The sequence below is a fragment of the Planococcus citri genome, chromosome 5 (assembly GCF_950023065.1).
Source record: "Planococcus citri chromosome 5, ihPlaCitr1.1, whole genome shotgun sequence".
NCBI classification, from domain to species: domain Eukaryota; kingdom Metazoa; phylum Arthropoda; class Insecta; order Hemiptera; family Pseudococcidae; genus Planococcus; species Planococcus citri.
This window is the reverse complement of record NC_088681.1, coordinates 39,757,808-39,777,892: the sequence shown is the minus strand read 5'-3', so window position 1 is coordinate 39,777,892 and position 20,085 is coordinate 39,757,808. Positions and strand designations below refer to the sequence as shown.

Below are 20,085 nucleotides of genomic sequence, written 5' to 3'. Positions count from 1 at the left end.
TGAAGTGAAAAGAAGGGATGTTCAATCAAATCAGAGATGTCATTCCATGGAAAGAAATGATTAATCGTGCAATAGAATTGAAATTTTTACCTGATTTATAATTACGAAATCCGGAATCCCAGTTGTCAGTGGGAGGGGACTGGGGAAATCGAAAAATTACTGTTCCAGTATGTGATTGGTTATAAAATGAAATGACGTAACGCGTTTCCGATTTCTAATTGGTCAACGAGAAATGTGCAAGGAATTGGATAAGTGTGGTATTTACAAATGGCGGAGGCTCTCTATTAGCGCTTCTTCGGGGGGCTTTTGTAGTTCTTTTATGAAGTTTCATTCGGGTTATGGTGAAAAGATAGATCTCGATTTCTTTTTGTTAAAATTTTTAAATGTTTTTATATTAATAATTTACACAAATGTCTAGTTTTGTTTTATAATATTGTGAAAAAAGTTAAAAGAATGATCATCTTATACGACGTCTACTACTTCAGTATAACAGGCATTTTCTTCAAGAGAAAAAACATCTTACAACGCCGACTTCTTGAACAATAATTCTAATTTACTAGTTGTAAGATTTATTTAATTTGTTTAAGTTATGTGTGGTGAGTATTTCATGTATTGAATATTACTTACGATTAAGTTGCCGCGAGAATAACGCTCGCTTAAGTATTGCTTAGGGCCAAGTCATGCGTTACCTCCGTTGTATCGTACCTAATTCGTAAGGTAATCTGCTTTGTTGGAAAAAATCGATAAATAATCAATAAAATAATTTGCTTTTGCCCGCAGTGTATGGACCACAACGAAAGAGAAGCTGTTGTAGGGCCTGAATTGGCCAAGCACCCCAGATCTCATTCAATTAATGCGATGGCTAGAGTCATCTCAAATATGAACGTAACCAACCCTATTAAAAAGCTGGTTAGCCAGAAAAGAAAAAGATATATTAAAGACGGATTCAATTTAGACTTAACTTGTATCCTTTTTCAACGAAAATTTGTATCGGATGTCGGAGTTGTCTTTGTTTGGTATACTGATGAAAGAGATGCGTTCCTTAATGTGATTCTTTACAGATATTCTAGATAATCTCATTGCGATGGGATTTCCAGCAGAGAAGAAACTAGAAGGAGTATATCGCAACAATATCGACGAAGTGGCGAGGTTTCTCGACGAAAAACATAACGGTCATTATAAAGTTTACAACTTGTAAGTTGATATTACGTTATAGTGTTACGTTAGGTTGTCTGTATATGAATCATGAGAGATCTAACGATGTGTTTCGGTTGTTCTGAAAATCTATGATACGTATTATAATTTCGTCCCATATAGTTTGATTAGTGTGAAATTTCGAATCCGTACTTTTTGATGTGTGATTAATCGAGATATTCTTTCAGATGCGCAGAGAAAGAGTACGATACTGCTAAATTTCATCAGCGAGTCGCCAATTATCCGTTCGACGACCATAATCCACCTTGCATGGAAGTGATTAAACCGTTTTGCGAAGATGTTGCCAGCTGGCTCGCGAAAGACCATAAGAATGTGGCTGTGGTTCATTGTAAAGCGGGAAAGGTATGATCAGAAGAGATTCTCCGGCTGTGAGTTGAAAATATACTAATTATAATGAGTTGTAGGGCCGAACTGGCGTAATGGTGAGCTGCTATATGCTCCATAGTGGACAGTTTCAGAACGCTATGGAAGCACTGAATTTTTACGGTCAGAAACGTACAACAGATCGGAAAGTAAGCTGCGCACTGAGATCGTTGATGTTTTATATGTACAACTCGAAATAATCCTTATTTAATTTCTTAAAAGGGTGTAACGATTCCGAGTCAGAGAAGATACGTGAATTATTATGCGTCTTTAGTTAGAGATCGAATGGAATACCGACCGGTCAAGCTATTTGTACGAGAAATCTGTTTCGAACCGGTTCCGTCTATTTTTGCTACTCAACAAGGCAGTAAGTAGATTGTAAAATTACTCTCAAGATTTTCAAAGCATTTTGTGACTCGTCTCTATGTGCAGGCGTCATGTTCGTAATTTCGGAGTGTAAACGAGTCGGTGAGTTCACCCTGAAAGTGAAGAAACTCCACACGTCGATCACTTACGATGTCAAAAAAGGACAGTCTAGCTTCCGAGTACCTCTGCTGACCGATGTTGCTGTGCAGGGTGATGTTAAAATCGAATTCTTCAAGTGTAAACTCAAAAAAGTAAGCGATATTTGATCGATTGGATCTTTGCGATGTAATTTTTTGACTAAATGATTCATTAATTTTAGGAAAAGTTATTCCATTTTTGGTTTAACACTTTCTTTGTTCGGGAAATCCTGTCGCCTGACCTCCAAGATCATTCGAATGATCAAAGAAAATCCTATATGTCGGAACAGTACAGCTACGATGATTCCCAAGTTAACAATAAACCGAGGTGAGTACCTGTACATATGTGTAGCTAATGGTATTACTCGTATGTTCAATATTGATTACGGTGATAATTTTTGCGTATTACGTATGTTCTTGCAGAGCGCATTCAGTCGGCGAAGTTGAATCGAATTCGAAATTGGTCGTGCTGAAGATCGACAAAAATGAAATCGATGATGCGCACAAGGACAAACAGAATAAAATATTCAGCGCCGATTTTCAAGTAAAATATTAGCTTACTTTCATTCCTTTAAAGTCAATTTATTCTTAACTCGTTAATTTATGCAATTTTAGGTATCTTTGATACTTGAAAATCTTCCGAAAGATAAACAGTTGGGCGTCGAAGTGGAGGCGAGTGAATCTTCAGAAGCGGAGTCTAGCACCGAATCTTCTGTCGCCGAAGATGAAGAGGAAGCTTGGGAATCAGGTAGGCTTCAATAAAAATTGCATGTATAGCGCTTCTAGTTGCATGAACGCCTCGCTTATTCACTTCACAAAGGTCTCTGTAAACCTTCGGTGGAGGATTTCGTCATTTCAAAGGTAACACAGTGTTTTCAATGTTGTTGGCTAAGTAAACTCGTTCTGGGTCTGGGGAAATTCCGATGAAATGTATTGGCTTGTTATGTAAACGTCGAATTGTATTCCGTGAATTTGATTTTTGTATGATTGGGGGTTCTTGTTGTTTTGTCAAGAGCATTTGTAAATGCTAAAGTGAGCCTTAGTGTTTATAAATTTTGTTGTATCAATTTCATCCGAAATTCTAGTTCTAATTTGCTCTGTAGAAGATTAAGTTCATTATAACAGGTAAGTATGTCTGAATTCAAATTAGTATTTCATTTTGCGTTTGTTTTCGAAATTTATGAATTTTTTTGTTTTCTATTCGTTCGTTTTGCGAAAATTAAATTGAAGATTTTAAAATTATTACCTGAATAAATGTAGTTGTAAATTATATTTAATTTTAAAATTCATTCTGATTTTTGGTGATTTCGTCAGCAAAGTTGTGGTATTTTTTTTCTCAACTCAATACTTGAAAAAGAAATGTTTTATTCCTTGAAAGGGGAAGAGGGGAAAAAAAAGAAAGTTTGTAATTTTTATTCTTGTTAGGTTGACTTCTGTAAAGACTTGAAAGTTTACCAGTTTTGAATACTTTTTGATGCTCGAAAAATTACTGTAGGAGAAAAGAAAGAGAGATGTGCTTTCAAATTCAGATGGAATTTTATTTTCTTCGTGAATTCGTTGGATTTTTTAGTAGGCATTTGAAGTATAAACTTATGTCAACGTTTTTATATATTTGATTTTATTCCTTAATTTTTTGTCGAAAGTAGAAGATTTCTAGCACTCTTGTTATTTTCCTTACTTACTTTGTATTCGAGATTTTTTTTTTCATTTCCCAAAGCTTGTTTCTTTTGTGTTAAATTCACGTAATTTAGGAGTCATTTGTTTTTATCCAATATTTAAGTGTTATGCACCTTGGCTTTATGGTAAATGAATAATTTCATCACTTTTTGAGAATTCTATAAACGCTCCTAGGTACTAAGGTCGTCGATGAATCGAGGTAAATTTCTATTAGTGCAACCATAGTTAATTTTTATTAGACTAAATCAACTAATCGTCCAATTAAATGGAAAACAATATTGAAATTTTACATTATTTTGCCGCAGTTGGCGAGCCTGTTGAGGTCTTAGGGGTAGGAGATTATCAGCTACTGCATGAGGATCCGGAAGCTGATGCGACCGAGCAAGCTCTTAGGCTGTGACAATTGATAATTTTTCTCCATATCAATGGTAAACTTTCTTTTTTCTTTTTCTATCAGTTCTTTTTTTTTTCATTATTTAATCGCACTTGCATTTTTGTAAATAAAAAACCTCGATAATAATAATTAACGTGGTAAAGCATGTGAAATATAACGATATGATGATAAGGGGAACCTAACTGTCTGCTCATCTTGGTGATAAAATAAGTTAAGGTTGTTTGGTAAGGTCGTTTAGTTTTTTTCTATTGCTCAGCGATTTTCTTCATTTTCTCACATCTCTTTTTCACGGTGATGTATTTATGTAGTTGCTTGAATTTGTATAATTTGCGTAATTTGAAATTGCGATATGGATGCTGATTCATTGATTAAGTTTTCTGACGATGGTAGTGATCTTTTCGTTAAATTTTTCGTCATTTGTTTCTTGCAGGCGAATCGACTTATTTATGAATAAAGAATCGTCATTTTGTAAATTCATCTCTAAGAGTGTTTTGACTTAGTAATTTTTAATGTACGTTGGATTCTCATTTTTTTTTTCAATTATTTTTTTTCTTGTTGTTTTATTTTCGTAAATTTGTACGTAAGCTTATTGTTTAATCGAAGAGTACGACGCTGATGTTGCAATGTAGATGTATAGGAAGTTGTAGTATTTAAATTATGAGTTTCAGTTTATCGAGTGTTTATAAGTTTCAAATTGAGTGAATTTTGAAGAAGTTTTGTAAGTGTCGTATTCTGAAGCAAGATTTTAATAATTTTTGAAATAGTTTGGTATTCAATTAACGAGTGTTCATGTCTGGATTAACGTCGAATCTTCAGGGAGGAAAAAGTAGAATAATTTCTTCAGATTCGTGTTTTGAAAAATTTTTTTTTTTACTAAAAAAAAGAAATCCATAGAAAAAACAAATGTTGCTTTAAAAAAAAAATGAAAAACTAGTTCTAGAGGAAAAATATTGATCTGAAAAAATTTTAATTCATTTTTGTACTTTTTTTTTGCTATGTTTGTGGTTTAAATTGCAGTAAGTATTGCAGAAATGGTCAATTTCTGCGTTGAAAAATTCAAATTAACTCAATGTGTCGTTTCAATGTTTAATTTCGCTGTTTAACATAATAACCTTTATTTCTCTCTCATTTGTGGATAATAATGATTTACCGCCGACTAACTACTGTCTAATTGATTTGCTTCAGCATTGGCTTAAGCTAATTATTGTTTATTATTTTTTTTTCGTTTCGTTTTATAATAGGATTATTTTATAATAATTAGATTTTTGAGTAGTGTATCAAAATTAATTTTGTTTTTGTGGAATTTGGAGTGCATATTCGACATATCATTATGCTGTGTGTTCATTTGTGATTTTTGCTAAAAAGATACCGCATTTATTGACAAATTTCATCCCCATTTTTAATCCCGGTGATCGCGTCGCATTTTGTTTATTTTTATTGAATTTTTTTTTCTTGTGTGGGGTGCACTGTTTTCAGTTACACTGCTTTTTTTTTTAAATTTGCATTCGTTGGAAATCACTAAAAGTCACGTAGTGATGTTTGCATAGGTATTAAAAATACATAAATATTGATATTGTTTCAGTATTCATTTATCATTTATATTGATTTACCAAGTACCTAATTAATTGTAACGTAAAGATAGATTATTTGTGATTAATTTTATATCAAAATTTTCAATCAGTTGATTTCGTAGCTGGTGAGAAAAGTTACTGATCCTAGTGATCAATTTTGATGTTAATCTAAACATTTTTCTGCTTTTATAAAATTGATGAAGGCAATTTATCGTAAAATATTGCGTAATTATTGGCGATTAAAGTAATTTTTCAGATTCCGGTGTTTAATGAGGCAAATTTAAGTCTCATTTTTTGCTTAAAATTGTCGCTTTTTTTCAAAAACGAAAAAAAAAGTCAAAATCTTGCTTTTTATTTAGCCGAAAAAATCCAAAAATTCTCGCTTTTTAACCGTTATGTTGTAAAAAAAAACTCGCTTTTTGGACAAAGATTGCGAATGTTGATAATTGCCAAAAAAATCTTGCTTTTCGCCAAAAACTGTCTAATATTTTCGTTTTTTCAAAAATTGACAGAAATTTCATTTTTTTGTTCAGTGAAATTTCTTACAAAAAAAATGTTTTGCCAAAAATTTCCAAAAATTCAACTTTTTTAGCAACTGAAAAATGTTTTCTCGCTTTTTCATTTATAATTGCCAAAAACCACCAAACTGTCTCCTTTTGCGGAGATAATTGCGAAGTTATATAATTTTTTGGCCCATTGTACGTATAAGTTTTGCTTTTTAACATGAATTCTGGCTTTTTAGCGAAATTTGTCAAGAATTCCCACTGTCATAAAGTCTGCTTTTTGTCAAAAAATATCAATTTTTAACAAAATTACTAAAAATTGTTATTTTTTTTCAAAAAATTTTATAGTGTCACTTTTTCCATGAATTATTCAAAAGACTCACTTGTCTGCCATTCCATATTTTCCCATTTGGACAACATACACGCAACAGAATCTCTAAAAAGTTCAATTTAAGATTAAAATCTTTAATTTAAATTCGCTAACCGGTAAATCCAAAGAATTGATGTGCAAGGGCTGTAGAAATGTAGATGAATATTTTAACTGTTAGTTTTTCTTTAACAATAGTTTTTTGATTTATATAGGGTTTTTTATGGATTTTTTTATTCGTTTTTTAGGTTGAGAATATTTTGTACGAGAAAAGCAGCATTGAAGATTTTGACTTATGGACTAATTTTTATTTTCACAAAATTCTTATGATCTCATCCTTATCATTATACGCGTATCATTATTGTACGTGTTTTTGTGTGATTGTATGTGTATTTTATTTCATATACAAATACGTTTGTTTTGTACACGACATGTGTATTGTGTACGCAGTGTGAATGGTAGTGTTTATCGTCTTCGATTTTTTTCTTTTCCTTTTTTTTTTTTTTTTACAGAAAATCATTATACGTTTAGTATTGCTTGTTTATTTTTCTTGTTGTGTTTTTTTCCCTTCTTGTCGAGTAAAACATGCGACAAATTTTATCCTTCCCTTTTTCTCCTCTTCCATTGAGAAATTCGCGCAATAGTACCAAATAAAAATGTGTGTATTCGTAGACGATATATTTATGTAGGTATATTTCGCGCTGTGTATTTATTCATGTAAATATCTCTTCGAAAAAAAAGGCCCCCCTCTTCCCCTCTCAGGAAAAAGAGAAATACAAGTGTAGGAAATGAATTCGCCTTAGAAGTATTATTACTCAGATGTAGATGAGTTGAAAACTGACCCATCTTCTTACTTCAAAAACTTCTTGGGCGAATTTTTAAATTACGTATAAACTTTGAGAGAAAAAAAGCATGAACGAATTTCATCCAAAAGAACGTGAGCTTTGTACATTTTAATCCAATGACAAAGCGTCGATGACAATCAGTTTCTGTGCGTGACAAGTGTTCTGTTTTCGAACAAGCCAAGCAAAGTTGATAAAAATTAATGTAAAAATGATTATTTATAATTTACGATAGCATCACAATAAATAATTTATAATCAATTTTTTCGTCGGTTTCAATTGAAATGAAATTCGTTCACGCTTCGATCATTGAAAAAAGAAAAAAAAAAGAAATCAGATCGTGTACTTTTTGAATGTTTATTATTGTTCCCTCTTCCCTTTTCTCCCCTTGTTTATTTTAAGAGTGAAATGAATACCCTACGCGAGCCTTTCGGAAGGAAAACTTTATCGATGAAAAAACGATAGTCGAACGTCCAAGATTGCCAAACCGCAGTGGTTCTGCGATTTTTAATAGGTGTATGTTAATTACTCGTATTTCGAAATTAACTTAAGCGTACCTCTGTAGTAATGTAGCAATTCGAATTCGAACAAATTATACTGTATCTCAGTTGGAGAAGAAGACGAACCAGCCACAAGGAAAGATTAGGTTAGATGATTTTATTTATTTCTCGTTTTATAGAGCTGTTAGTTTTTACGAAAATTGTGTATTACAAATTGTTATCTGGTATTACAACTTCGATAAAGTTTTTGTTCCCAATTTTTCTAAAAAGTTTTCTCTCTTTTTTTCCTAAGATATAGATCGACCGTGTAGTTTTTTTTTTAAAAAAATCATATATTACGAATTGTACTTGTAATAAAATTCTTTCACATTTATTAGTGAATACGAGTGTTATTTGTGGTTGAGGGGAAGGCAGATGGAAAAAAGTTCGTGGTTTGATGAAAGGGTTGTGGGATACGATGACGAACTGTGATGGATTTCTTTCTCTCGCCCAATACCCATTCCCTGTTAAATTAGAGATGCTTTTTGCGTCTACGATCAATATAAAAAATTGAAGAATGTATTTCTTCGAAAGAGGAAAATCTGTTGTTATGAATTTTTTCACATTTTATTGGACTTCTTCTGATAGATAGAACAGAGACACGTAATTCAATACGTTTACTTTTGAAAGGATGATGTATTTACTGACCAGATTTTTTGTGCTTGTAGAATTTTTTCGATCTTTTTTTCAATCCAAAAAAATCCCTTAATTTTTTGACATTTCAACTGAAGCGCACTATTCCAATTTTTTACGATCCCCGTTTTTAGAAATATAAATATTTTTTTTGTTTTTCTTTAAAAAATACTTTCATTGTTTAAATTTTTTTCAACTTTAAATCTTTTTCAATACTCGCAAATTTTGCAATTTTTTTTTGTAATTTTAGAAAAATTACTGCAATTTTTAAGTTGATTCTTTGACTTTTTTTTCTTCAAAATTTCATTATTTTATTGATAGGTAAAGTAAAAATTAATAGAAATTTTTTCTTTGATTTGTTTGTTTGTTGTTTTTTTTTCAATTTCAGGCAATTTTTCATCGTCAGTTGTTTATATGATGGGAAAATCCCTCCCCCCACTTGAACCACTTTCAAATCAGCTACAAAAATTAAAAATGTTAACCTTTTTGAACTTAATTCAGCATTGCCTGAAAATGGTTAGAATCAGTCAGATTTTTATCGAGCTAAAACGTGAACTTGAAAGTGATATTTTGAGCTTTTTTGTTTTGCAATTTTTTTGTCCATACCTTTGGTGACATGTCAGATCATCGTCATCTGCCATTTGGCTGGAATTCGGCTCACTGAAAGTTTATGTCACCCGCTGATCAGAACCAAATTTTCAGCTGTCAAAGCTGATTTTTTGAAGAATTTTTGAAAATGGCCAAAATAGTCTATTTACTCATAACTGGTAGAGTGTTCATAAAAATCATAACTCACGAGATAAAAATCTAAAATTTTATTTGTATGTTAAAATCAACCTCCTGAATTGATTTCGACCATTTTCCAGTCGATCTGGAGACTCCAGCAAAAGTTGGATTTTTTCCAGCGAACTTGAATCTGTCCAGGAGGCGTTGCCATGAAGTTTGCCAGCTGAAAATTTAATTATGTCAAGAAATTCAATAATTGAAAAAATTCACTCGATTTTTATTGACATATTTTGATATTTTATTTTTTTTTAGGTTTTCAAGTTCTCTTTGTTTTTTTTTTTCAAAATTATTTTTTATTCTTTTTTTAAAGATGTTGTTCAAGAGTTTATAGTTAGAATAGGGCTATCTTTAAAAAAAAAAAACACCTCAATTTTGTGACATTTCAAAAGAAATATTTTTGGATCATTTTTGAATTTTTCATTTTCTGTTGGTACCTTGTTTTTTTTCAAAATATGTTCCTGCTTACAAAAATCCATGCATAAAGTTCTGAAATTTTTTATTGAATTTTCTACAAAATTTGCTCCACTTATTTACATTAGTTCATTTTGCCTAATTAGTGGAGCATAATTAATTAAATAATTAAAGTCACGAGGTTTTGATTGAAAGTGGTCGAACTATGACGTGTTCGATTTGTAAAGCTGAATTATTGCCTGTCCACGTGTGTATCCATTGTTCTTTGGCTTTCCAAAAATTCAGCATTGCCTGAAAACATGAAAGCATTCGAATTTCCCATCGTATCGTAATATGTACGTCTACGTATGTTCAATCAATGTATTTCATTCATTGATTTTAGAGAATCTTTACCTTAGGCGAGGTATTGGACCACGGTTTCTTGGGATTTGCTATGCAATCATCGTAAAAGTCAGTTATGCCTCCTACAGAAATCCCCAAAGCAATGTGAAACTGCGAAGAAAATTATGAATTATTTTATGAAGGGGCCTAAGCAGTAAGCAAGGTTGTACTCTTTTAGTGAAAAAAGTATCTGAGTCAGATTCCCTCTTACTTCTTTATCAAAAGGAGCCAATTTATTAGTCGCGTTTGCGTAGGTGAGTTCTGCATGTTCAGATAAACCAACAATTTGGCGAATTGTTTCATGAGATTCTGGTTGAATCGTTCCTATCTCTTCGCTATCTACTTGAAATGAAATTTTTTCTGAAATCAAGAAAATATTGGCATTCGCTATTCTTGAACTTTTACTCGGTGATTTGATCAAATCGAGATATCGATTTACCTGGGGTCCAAATGACGGTATAATTATGATACGCTTTGCTCCAGCTCTCCGTGGCCATTTTATAAAATACTTTTCGTCTTACTTCCGATTCATCGCTTATGTAAACCCCCATTTCGAGACGTTTATGACCGTAGTGATTATCGAAACAATTCAAGTCCTTGTTACCTCGAACCATCGCGATACGGATTTGACCAGATTGATAAGAGTCACCATATTCGTATTTTGTTGGCGCGAGCCAAATTTCTGAGAACAAAAATCATCTGTGTGGTGATCAACTGGTCATTTTCTGGGTGTGATTTAAATCAGCTATGTGTATTACCTGGAACTATCCAGTCACCAATTGGCAGCTTTGCTCGAATTTCAACTTTTCCATATCGGAATGAAAATTTATTTTTCGTGGTCAGTTGTCCCGATTGAATAGGTGGCAGTATTTGGTAACCTTGTGCTTTTCTCGTACATTCTATTGGTTTTCCTGTACAGCTGTTTGGAAAACGAAACAAAATGATTAATAGGTAGGTAGTAATAATTCTTTCTCCTGTTGCTGGATTTTTTCTGTGTTGAAAATTTCCAACTCACTTTTGTAACGTAATTGAACTTTGAACGTATTCATCAGATTGTATTTTTGGCTTTATGAATAATTTACCTCCTTTCAAAAAAACTACTGCAGGTGATCTCTCGTAAGTGACGAATTCATAATTCTGTATGATAACAAAATGGTAGAGGGAAATTTATTCCAGAGAAACGTTGGCAATGATGAGAATAAAAAAATCACGCCACAGCGTCCAATAAATTCAAAACTCAAAAATAAAGAAGCTATTGCAAAAGCAACAAGAAATTCCAGCTGAGTGACCGAAAAGTTCGTTCATTCGCCATTTTTGTTGAACTTCTGCGACCTGATTTTTGATTCACTCTTATGAGATGTAAAAAGTCTTCCAAATTACCGGTTCATTTGCTATTTTAACGGTGTAAGACCAAACTGAAGTATCCAAAGTATTGAAATTTTCTGTAAAAATGGCTTCTTTTGATAATCCTACTTTGGTTTCTTCGATATTACCTGATGGAAAATGTTTTCATTTTAAAGCTCGAGTATGGAAACAACGTGCAGGTATGTATCAGGCTTTGAAAACAACTCACTTATAATTTGATAAACTTGTATGTACTTTTTATGTCCACCACAAGTCTCGGAGGAATTACCAGGACAACTAATATTACACTTTTCTTCACCATCAGGTGTTCGATCACTAGCAAAATCATTTCCACAGCGACAAAATCTCCTGCAATTAAATACCTATTTATTTGGTGAATAATTTTCGTTGAGGGTTAATTTTGTTTATTTTTAATATAATCGTACTTACCCTCGTTCTACGCCAAAGTACACAAATCCTAGCATATCACATACAGTGGTGTGCGAATTATTAGACTAGCGCAATTTTTTGCTACTGCATAAACAGATTTTTGGGGAAATACGTACTATTTAATGAATTTAACTGATTTTGAATTTTTTATACCATATCATTGACCACAAGGAACACTTTTTTTTGGTTTGGAAGCATTCATTTACTTTTAAAAAAAATTTTCGAGTTGTAAAATGAAATTTCACCAATTAGGAAAACATCAGTTTTTCAGTAATAAATAATTATAAATTTCTAAATCTGGAAGCAATTAAACATGGATTCCGATTAAATGGACATCTATGGACCTTAGCCGATGCTGATTGGCCATTGGTTTTCAAAACGAAGCTGTATTTTCGAAATGCGCCATTTTTCATACTGGAATTTAGAGTTACAGAAAAGTCAAAAAAACATGTTTTTCCGTTGCTGATTTCTCAATTTCAACCAAAATTCAATAAATGGGACACCAAAATGACCGGAATTTAGTTGCAGATCTCCTCCCGTTGACAGAATTTTGCTATCTCATTTTGCTCTCGCAAAATTCGCAAAAGAATCTTGAAAAATGAGATTTTAAAAATGCACAAAAAACGACGTTTTTCAAGCTACTTCTGCTCGTGGAAGGAAAACGCGAATACCAATCGTTTCGCTCTAACCGCCATTCGATTCCTCATAAAATTTACTTTCAGAATCAACTCCTGAAAAAATGTGTTGCGATAATTTGCGAGGTTTTAATAATTTCTTTATTCACAAACTCGCTCATGCAGCAAAAATCGCATATAAGGCGATCTTGAGAAAAAAGAAATTATTAAAACCTCGCAAATTATCGCAATACATTTTTTCAGGAGTTGATTCTGAAAGTAAATTTTATGAGGAATCGAATGGCGGTTAGAGCGAAACGATTGGTATTCGCGTTTTCCTTCCACGAGCAGAAGTAGCTTGAAAAACGTCGTTTTTTGTGCATTTTTAAAATCTCATTTTTCAAGATTCTTTTGCGAATTTTGCGAGAGCAAAATGAGATAGCAAAATTCTGTCAACGGGAGGAGATCCGCAACTAAATTCCGGTCATTTTGGTGTCCCATTTATTGAATTTTGGTTGAAATTGAGAAATCAGCAACGGAAAAACATGTTTTTTTGACTTTTCTGTAACTCTAAATTCCAGTATGAAAAATGGCGCATTTCGAAAATACAGCTTCATTTTGAAAACCAATGGCCAATCAGCATCGGCTAAGGTCCATAGATGTCCATTTAATCGGAATCCATGTTTAATTGCTTCCAGATTTAGAAATTTATAATTATTTATTACTGAAAAACTGATGTTTTCCTAATTGGTGAAATTTCATTTTACAACTCGAAAATTTTTTTTAAAAGTAAATGAATGCTTCCAAACCAAAAAAAAGTGTTCCTTGTGGTCAATGATATGGTATAAAAAATTCAAAATCAGTTAAATTCATTAAATAGTACGTATTTCCCCAAAAATCTGTTTATGCAGTAGCAAAAAATTGCGCTAGTCTAATAATTCGCACACCACTGTAGTCTGTAACATCTTCTAGGAGTTAATGTATCCGATTGATCTATTTCTCTGTCAATCAGAACATATTCGTCATTTTCATAGCACCCTTTGTAAGTGTATTTGGACTGCACGTCTATTAATTTGAAATTTTAAATCATTTCATGAAACATTGATTAGGTAAGCAATAGTTTCATGTTCTAAAAAAGGGACTTGAATTAGTCACCTGATAATCCTGTTCTGTATGTGGCAACTCTCCAAGCATCTCCACAAACTTTGTTCGAGTCACCGGTACATTTTCTCTGGCATTCTTTGTCATCGGTCAACAGACTTTTTAGTGGATTTTTATCGCTACATAGGCACTTTTCACTAAACATAAAAATGGAACATGAATGTATTGAATGATCTTGAAAAGAAATTCTTGTACTTTTGATGAATTGTTCTTCTCTTACGTTTCATCGCTAGTTATAGTCAACCCAAAGAATAAGAATCCAGTCAACAAGCATTGTTTGTAACAAACAATCGGGGATAGGTAACCTTCCATGTTTTCAGTGGTCCCTTCCAGTAATTTGGATCCTGGAACGTCATCTTTGTAACAGCCTATGTAATATTTATCGACTAAAGCTTGAGGGTCTGTTGAAAATGAATATTCTGTTACAGACTTCTTATTGATTATTAATTTAATTTTGTAAATTTCTGCTCTTTGATACTCACGAGGTATACCGGTATCGTATACTGCTATCCTGAGCAGTCCTCCACAACTATTATTTCGGCTTCCACTGCAAGGCATATTGCACTCTCTTTCTTCTGCTTTTGCATAAATTGTTGGATATGAATGACTGCAGTAACATTCTTTGCTGAAATTTCCAACAATTATTATTGAAAATGTGTTGACGAATCATCTCGCGTAAAGTGTGCTTACCCAGACTCGACTCCGGAAAAGGCGTAACCTTTAAATTTGCAGGTTTCGATGCATACTTGCGGAGTTAAGGTTTTTTCAAATTTTTCTTTGATGCCATCTAGAGTGGGGTAATTTTTTTGATCTATGTAGCAACCTTGATAATCGACTTCGATAAGTTGAACTTCGTCTGAAAATTTTCATTTGTATCAATTAAAACTTATATCTAATATGGTGTTTGAAGGCTTCATTTTTAAAAACGATTTCAAAAATCCTAATTTGTGGCGAATTTTTTAAACTTCTCTTTGATCGATGTCTCTTTGAATATGAGTTCAAATTTTTCGTTCTTACCTGTACGTCGAGTTCTGAATACTTTCATTGTATTAGCGCTGCCACAATATTCGTCTGTGAGTTCACCACGACATGCGTACTTTGTGTCATCGCATTCTTCATCGTAGTCTTCGAATGAGAGAGATGGTGCTTTGTTTAAACACATGCATAATGTTCTGCGAAGTACATAAATTTACCAAAGTTTGCTCTGTAATACATTTGACATGACTGGCAATTGCAGTTTAAAAATGAGATTGAGATCTCACTCAGAATAAAAGCGAATGGAAGAATAATATGCTCAAAGGATTTAAAAATCCAAATTTCCCTGTGTACATTTTACGTTTCCCTGTCACAATAAAATCTCATTTTTGCAATTTAACTCTTGAGGAAGTCTGCATTCTACGTAATTAATTTTACATATGTAGGTATCTAATTTCTCTGTATTTGAAAATCGATTTTGCAAAATTTAAAGGGATGATGTGCCCCTCTCTTGCCCCTGGTCCCTCCGTTGAAAATTGTTCCTTGTTATTTTGAAGAATTCCTACTCTTAGAGGAATCATGTGCTCTTGTGTTCACTTGAAATTGAAAAGTATTAATTGCGCCTAAAATCTCAAGATTAGCAATTCTCATCACAGGCATGTTATTTAGGTTGAGGTGCACCGGGGTAAGTCCGAATTCCTGCTCTAGTGCCTAGAGGTTTGCGCATTCCGAAGCGCTACCCAGCAGTGACTTGAGGGTACTACCCCTTCTTCACCACAAACATGAATATTTTTGGAATTCAGTTCCATTTCACATGTTTTTGTTTTAATTGTATTTTGTTGTTGTTTTGAATTTGTTTTCAAATACAGATTTTCTATCTTTTAGTTTTTTGCATGTACCGGACGAACCGTACGTCCTAGTGAAAATCTGATGAGAGTATTCTCAAAAAGAATTAAATTCTCTACAATTTTGTTAACATGCAATTTTCGTAGGACGCTCTGTTTTTGAACCACACGTCCGAAAAGTGGAGCCTGTTCCAAATCCGAACACTTTATATTTTATTCCACTGAGCGAAAGCTACTGTGTCTATCGCGCTCAAATTTTTACCATGAGTAAAGAACCCTTATGGGAACCTACATAATCAATTTGAGCCATATTGGTTCATTTGTAGGAGAGTAACAGCCAGTCACAGTTGAAATAGTGAAAAACCCATTCGGACTTACCCCGGTGCACCTTATCTATTTAAATTCTAGTTTCGGATGAAAACTTGTTCCAAATGTTCATAAAAATCTTTTTCACCCTCCATGCTTCTCTCAGATCTTATTCTGTGCCATTTTTTTCATGAAAACCTTTCTTAGTCAAAATTTGACGGATCATTGCCCTTTGCTAAAATTTTCCAAGTCTCGCGTTTAGACAAACATTATAAAAAATTTCTCGCAATTTGTCGAAATTTCCGAAGGGTTGTTTCGTGCTTGAAATTCTCGCTTTTTCGCAAAAAATTACAAAAAGTCTCAATTTTTACCCAAAAATTATCTGAAGTTTCACTTTTTCGACAAAATTGCAGAAAAGTTCGGTATAATTTATTGTTGTCAATAGTTTCGAAAAAGTTCTGCTTTTCACTAAAATTGTAAAAGTAGGTATTGTTCTTTACCAAAAATTGACACAAAATTTCACTTCTTATAGAAATTAGGTTTAGGTAAGTACGCTTTTTTACTGGATATTTCCAAAAACGCCCAAAAGTTTTTTTTCCAACAAAAAGTTGCAAAACAGTTTCGTTTCTTCAAAAAAAATTGTGAAAAAATATAATTTTTCTTGAATAATTCCCAAAAATTGCTACGTTGTTTTGCTATAAAATAGTCAAAATTTGGCTTTTTGCCTAAAAATTTCGCTTTTTTAAAAAATTGACAAAAATTCGTAATGTTGTGATTTTTTGCTAAAAAATCCAAAAAGTTTCACCTTTATCCAAGAATTGTCTACAGGTCTTGTTTTTTTCCCAGAAACTGTCAATAAAATGCCCTTTCTTTTGCTAAAATCGTCAAAGTCTCGCTTTTTGCCAAAAATATCGACATTTTTTTTGGCAGAATTGCAAAAATTTTCACTTTTAATTTGTAATAATTATTTTGTTTTTTGTGACTTTTTTCTGCTTTAAAATATTATGCTCACATTTTGTCACTTTTTTGGTTACTTTTTCGTTTTTTAAAATTTCTGAAGTTATTTTTTTGAGGGGGGAGGGGCGAGCACGAGCCCTGCGCTCTATATCAATGTAATTTTCGTTCCTACAAAGTCAATTTAAAATTTTGATAATAATAATTTTTATCTTAAAAAACTCAATTTCAATGAGCCATCGAAGGGCGAGGGTTGCTGCTCCACCTCTCTTCCTTCTATTCCACTTTTTCCCCTTTTCTTCCTACCAGGGGTTTCAAGTTTATAAAATTCATTTTTGGCTGAAAAGACTGATCTTGAATTGAAAATTTTCCGAGGGGCAGATTTTTTTAAAGAAAAAGTTGACAATATTGTGGAAAATTCAACGAATTTAAATTATAATTACCCTTTTTGAACTCCGGCGTATTTGAATCCTTTCTGATCGCAAATATTGAAACATCTTCCTTGCGAGTTTGTCAATGTCAAATTGAGCGTGATATCTGCTTTGATATCTTTAAGCTTTGAATTATCGTAACATCCCAAATATCTGCCAAATTCCGGAATATCTGTGAAATAATAGGAAAATATCGAATTCTTTTGCAGCTGCTTATATTTTCATTTACCCCTTACTTTTACTCACTATTGATTCCCGTTGCGTATAAGCTAAGCTTCTGATCCCCTCCGCAGTATTTATTTTCATCTCCGTTACAAATAGACTGACAATTCTCCCCTGGAATAGCGTTCCCTTTAGATGGTGGGGTGTCGCCGCAAATGCAGTATTTTCTGAAATATTTTTTCAATTTTTTCGTACTTACGTATTAGCTCTAGTTTACATCTAATTATTCCAGATACCTATTTGAATTTCTCACACATTAATCAATCCAAAAAATCTGAATCCCAGTCGATAGCAGAGTTTATGGCATTTGGAAGGCGTATTATCGGAAAATTCGTAATTAGAACCTTTTAATATTCGATTATCTGTATCATCATCTGGGTAGCATCCTAAATATGCTCTGGCTGGAATGGCGTCATCGCCTGATGCTGTTTAAAAAATTCATTGATTAATAGTTTAGATTATACTCGTACATAATTTTTGAGAACATTGATTTCCAGTTGGATTAATTTTCGATTTTGTTCGATTCGTTTGAAAAATTGACTCACTAGTTATGCCAGTTTCGTAAATTGAAATTTTATGATCTCCCCCTCCACATCTGGAATTTCTGTCTCCTGGACAAAGATGACCACAATCTCTGAAACTTCTTCTGATTATTTCAGGTGGTTGGTATTGATCACAACGACATTCATTCCTGAAGATCATAATTACATATTTTTATGAGTGAAATATGTACAATTTATTATACATTACTACACTAAATTCAATAAATTTTACTTTTGTAATCCAGCATAGGCTGATTGCATTGAATGACACCAATCTACACACGTTCTTGGCGTCAATTTATCCAATTTTTTAACATGTTGATACAATATTCTGGATCTGTCTGTGGTTTCGTAGCAACCTGCATAGTTATATTTTTTGGCAGCCTCGACGTCTGCTGATTTTCAAGGTTGTATTAATGAATTTTGCGTTGTAACATTATCATTAAATAATAATGACGGTATTACCTACCTTTCTCCAAAAAGACGAATGAGGCTAGAACAACAATCATATGAAGTAACATACTGTAATTTTCACCAAAACACATGAGCTTTTCAACATATCATCAACAAATTAACCGATCGAAGAGTAAAAAAATCAATTATCGGATTTACCTTCATCTCCCACTCTAGCTATTAAAATTATTCGTGATTAGGTACTCGCGTCAGCAAACGTGTAAAACTAGTTATTAATGGATTTCTACAAATTTATTGTAGTCAAGATCACTATTTGCCCTGAGTAAAACGTGCAAAATAAATAATATGATAAATATCGGGGTTTTTTGTTTCACATGTGCCTGCGTAATTGAAAAGATTTTTTTTATTGATTTATTTTTTTAAAAGTGATGTGAACACTGCGTGTATTTTCAGGTCATTGGGTTTTTACTAACAACATGTGTGTAAAATTTGGAAAAATGGACCTGTGTGCGAATTTTCTGACGCTTGAATTCATTGAGTGTTCTAACAGCATGGGTGTGTTAAAAAAAAATTGTTCTGTGAGTGAATTCCATGTGTTTTGAGGTCATTGGAGTTTTCTAACGGCATGTGTATGAAACAAAAAAAAAATTGTTGTCAAGTGCGAATATCGCAAAAAAATCTGCGTATGAAGTCGTCTTATTCCAGTAAAAATGTTTTGCAGGTAAATGCCTTGAAAAGAGGGAACACCAAAGGATCATGTTCAAGAAAATCAGGTCGACGTTTTTTCTTTCATTTTTGCCCGTTGGTGTAAGACTTTTATGTAGAAAGTTTTGTTCGTGTATCATCAAATCTTGATGATCCGGATGATCAAGTTGATTGAATTTCTTCTTATGGAGTTTAGGTTGTGCGGTTGAAGTGGTTGTGGGTCGGTTATGTAAATTGAAATTTATACAATTTCTTTTCATCGTAATTATGTTGTATTTATGGAGTGTATTCGTGTTTTAAAAGAAAGACATTACTGTTTGCAGGTAATACTATCTTATTTATTTTATTTTTTAACTGATTATTTATTTTTGAAGGAAGTTGAGTTTGTGAAATTTGAGAAAAAGAATAAATTTTTTCGTACGATTGGCCAGTTCATTGTTTTTATTAATATTTTACTTTCTATCTAAATTGAAACATGGCCAAAAAAATGGTTTTTTAAATCATGTGTTGGTTTCAATCCTTGTTATAGTAAATATTATCAAGTTGTGAAGATCCTCTCTTCTCCCTTCCCCTTGAAAAGTAATTTCAGTGAACAGGGCGTGTTCCATGTGGGTCGTTTATTGTAAGGTATTGTGATAGGTATAAGCACAAAAAATTCAGTATTTTTATTTTATTTTACTATTTATATTTTAGTAAGACTAAATTTACCACTGAATACAATCGATTCACGTTGGCTGCGAAAAGTTTCAAATTCACTTCGTACAAACCCCAAACGGTGTATGGATCATCTTTCTGACAAAGCTTCAGCGTCATCAGGTAGCATTTCTGAAATCGCACGTGTCGTTCATACCATGGAAATTCAAGCAAAGCTCTAGTGAAATGTTCTTGCTGAAATGAAGTCACACCAAGCGTGAAATTATTGATAAAATGGTCAGTG

At 32.8% G+C, this 20,085-nt stretch overlaps 2 protein-coding genes across 6 annotated transcripts; one reads left to right on the top strand and one right to left on the bottom strand.

Moving 5' to 3' along the window:
- The first annotated feature begins 301 nt into the window (after positions 1 to 301).
- Pten (phosphatase and tensin-like protein) lies at positions 302 to 19,554 on the top strand. 4 transcript variants are annotated; one of them, XM_065365810.1, is made up of 12 exons: positions 303 to 596; positions 781 to 964; positions 1,062 to 1,194; positions 1,383 to 1,557; positions 1,620 to 1,727; positions 1,801 to 1,945; positions 2,011 to 2,195; positions 2,264 to 2,409; positions 2,505 to 2,625; positions 2,697 to 2,829; positions 4,064 to 4,186; positions 6,842 to 7,101. In XM_065365810.1, exons 2-11 carry the CDS (start codon positions 784 to 786, stop codon positions 4,156 to 4,158), a joined length of 1,422 nt encoding a protein of 473 aa, XP_065221882.1. In that variant the 5' UTR covers positions 303 to 596; positions 781 to 783; the 3' UTR covers positions 4,159 to 4,186; positions 6,842 to 7,101. The 4 variants fall into 4 exon arrangements, with proteins under 4 accessions (XP_065221881.1, XP_065221882.1, XP_065221883.1 ...); XM_065365811.1 differs by lacking the exon at positions 4,064 to 4,186 and adding an exon at positions 4,583 to 4,663 and having other exon boundaries at positions 304 to 596; XM_065365809.1 differs by lacking the exons at positions 4,064 to 4,186; positions 6,842 to 7,101 and adding an exon at positions 19,165 to 19,554 and having other exon boundaries at positions 302 to 596.
- Positions 9,873 to 18,659, bottom strand: LOC135846612 (uncharacterized). Of its 2 annotated transcripts, none has more exons than XM_065365806.1 (20): positions 18,499 to 18,659; positions 18,262 to 18,424; positions 18,033 to 18,178; positions 17,741 to 17,912; positions 17,512 to 17,654; positions 17,278 to 17,437; positions 14,772 to 14,926; positions 14,445 to 14,610; positions 14,237 to 14,379; positions 13,975 to 14,155; positions 13,749 to 13,891; positions 13,541 to 13,658; positions 11,759 to 11,898; positions 11,566 to 11,678; positions 11,201 to 11,322; positions 10,944 to 11,104; positions 10,625 to 10,867; positions 10,397 to 10,545; positions 10,198 to 10,296; positions 9,873 to 10,095 (listed from the first exon to the last, which is right to left on the bottom strand). In XM_065365806.1, exons 1-20 carry the CDS (start codon positions 18,572 to 18,574, stop codon positions 9,979 to 9,981), a joined length of 2,910 nt encoding a protein of 969 aa, XP_065221878.1. In that variant the 5' UTR covers positions 18,575 to 18,659; the 3' UTR covers positions 9,873 to 9,978. The 2 variants fall into 2 exon arrangements, with proteins under 2 accessions (XP_065221878.1, XP_065221879.1); XM_065365807.1 differs by having other exon boundaries at positions 18,262 to 18,421.
- Positions 19,555 to 20,085: the final 531 nt, after the last annotated feature.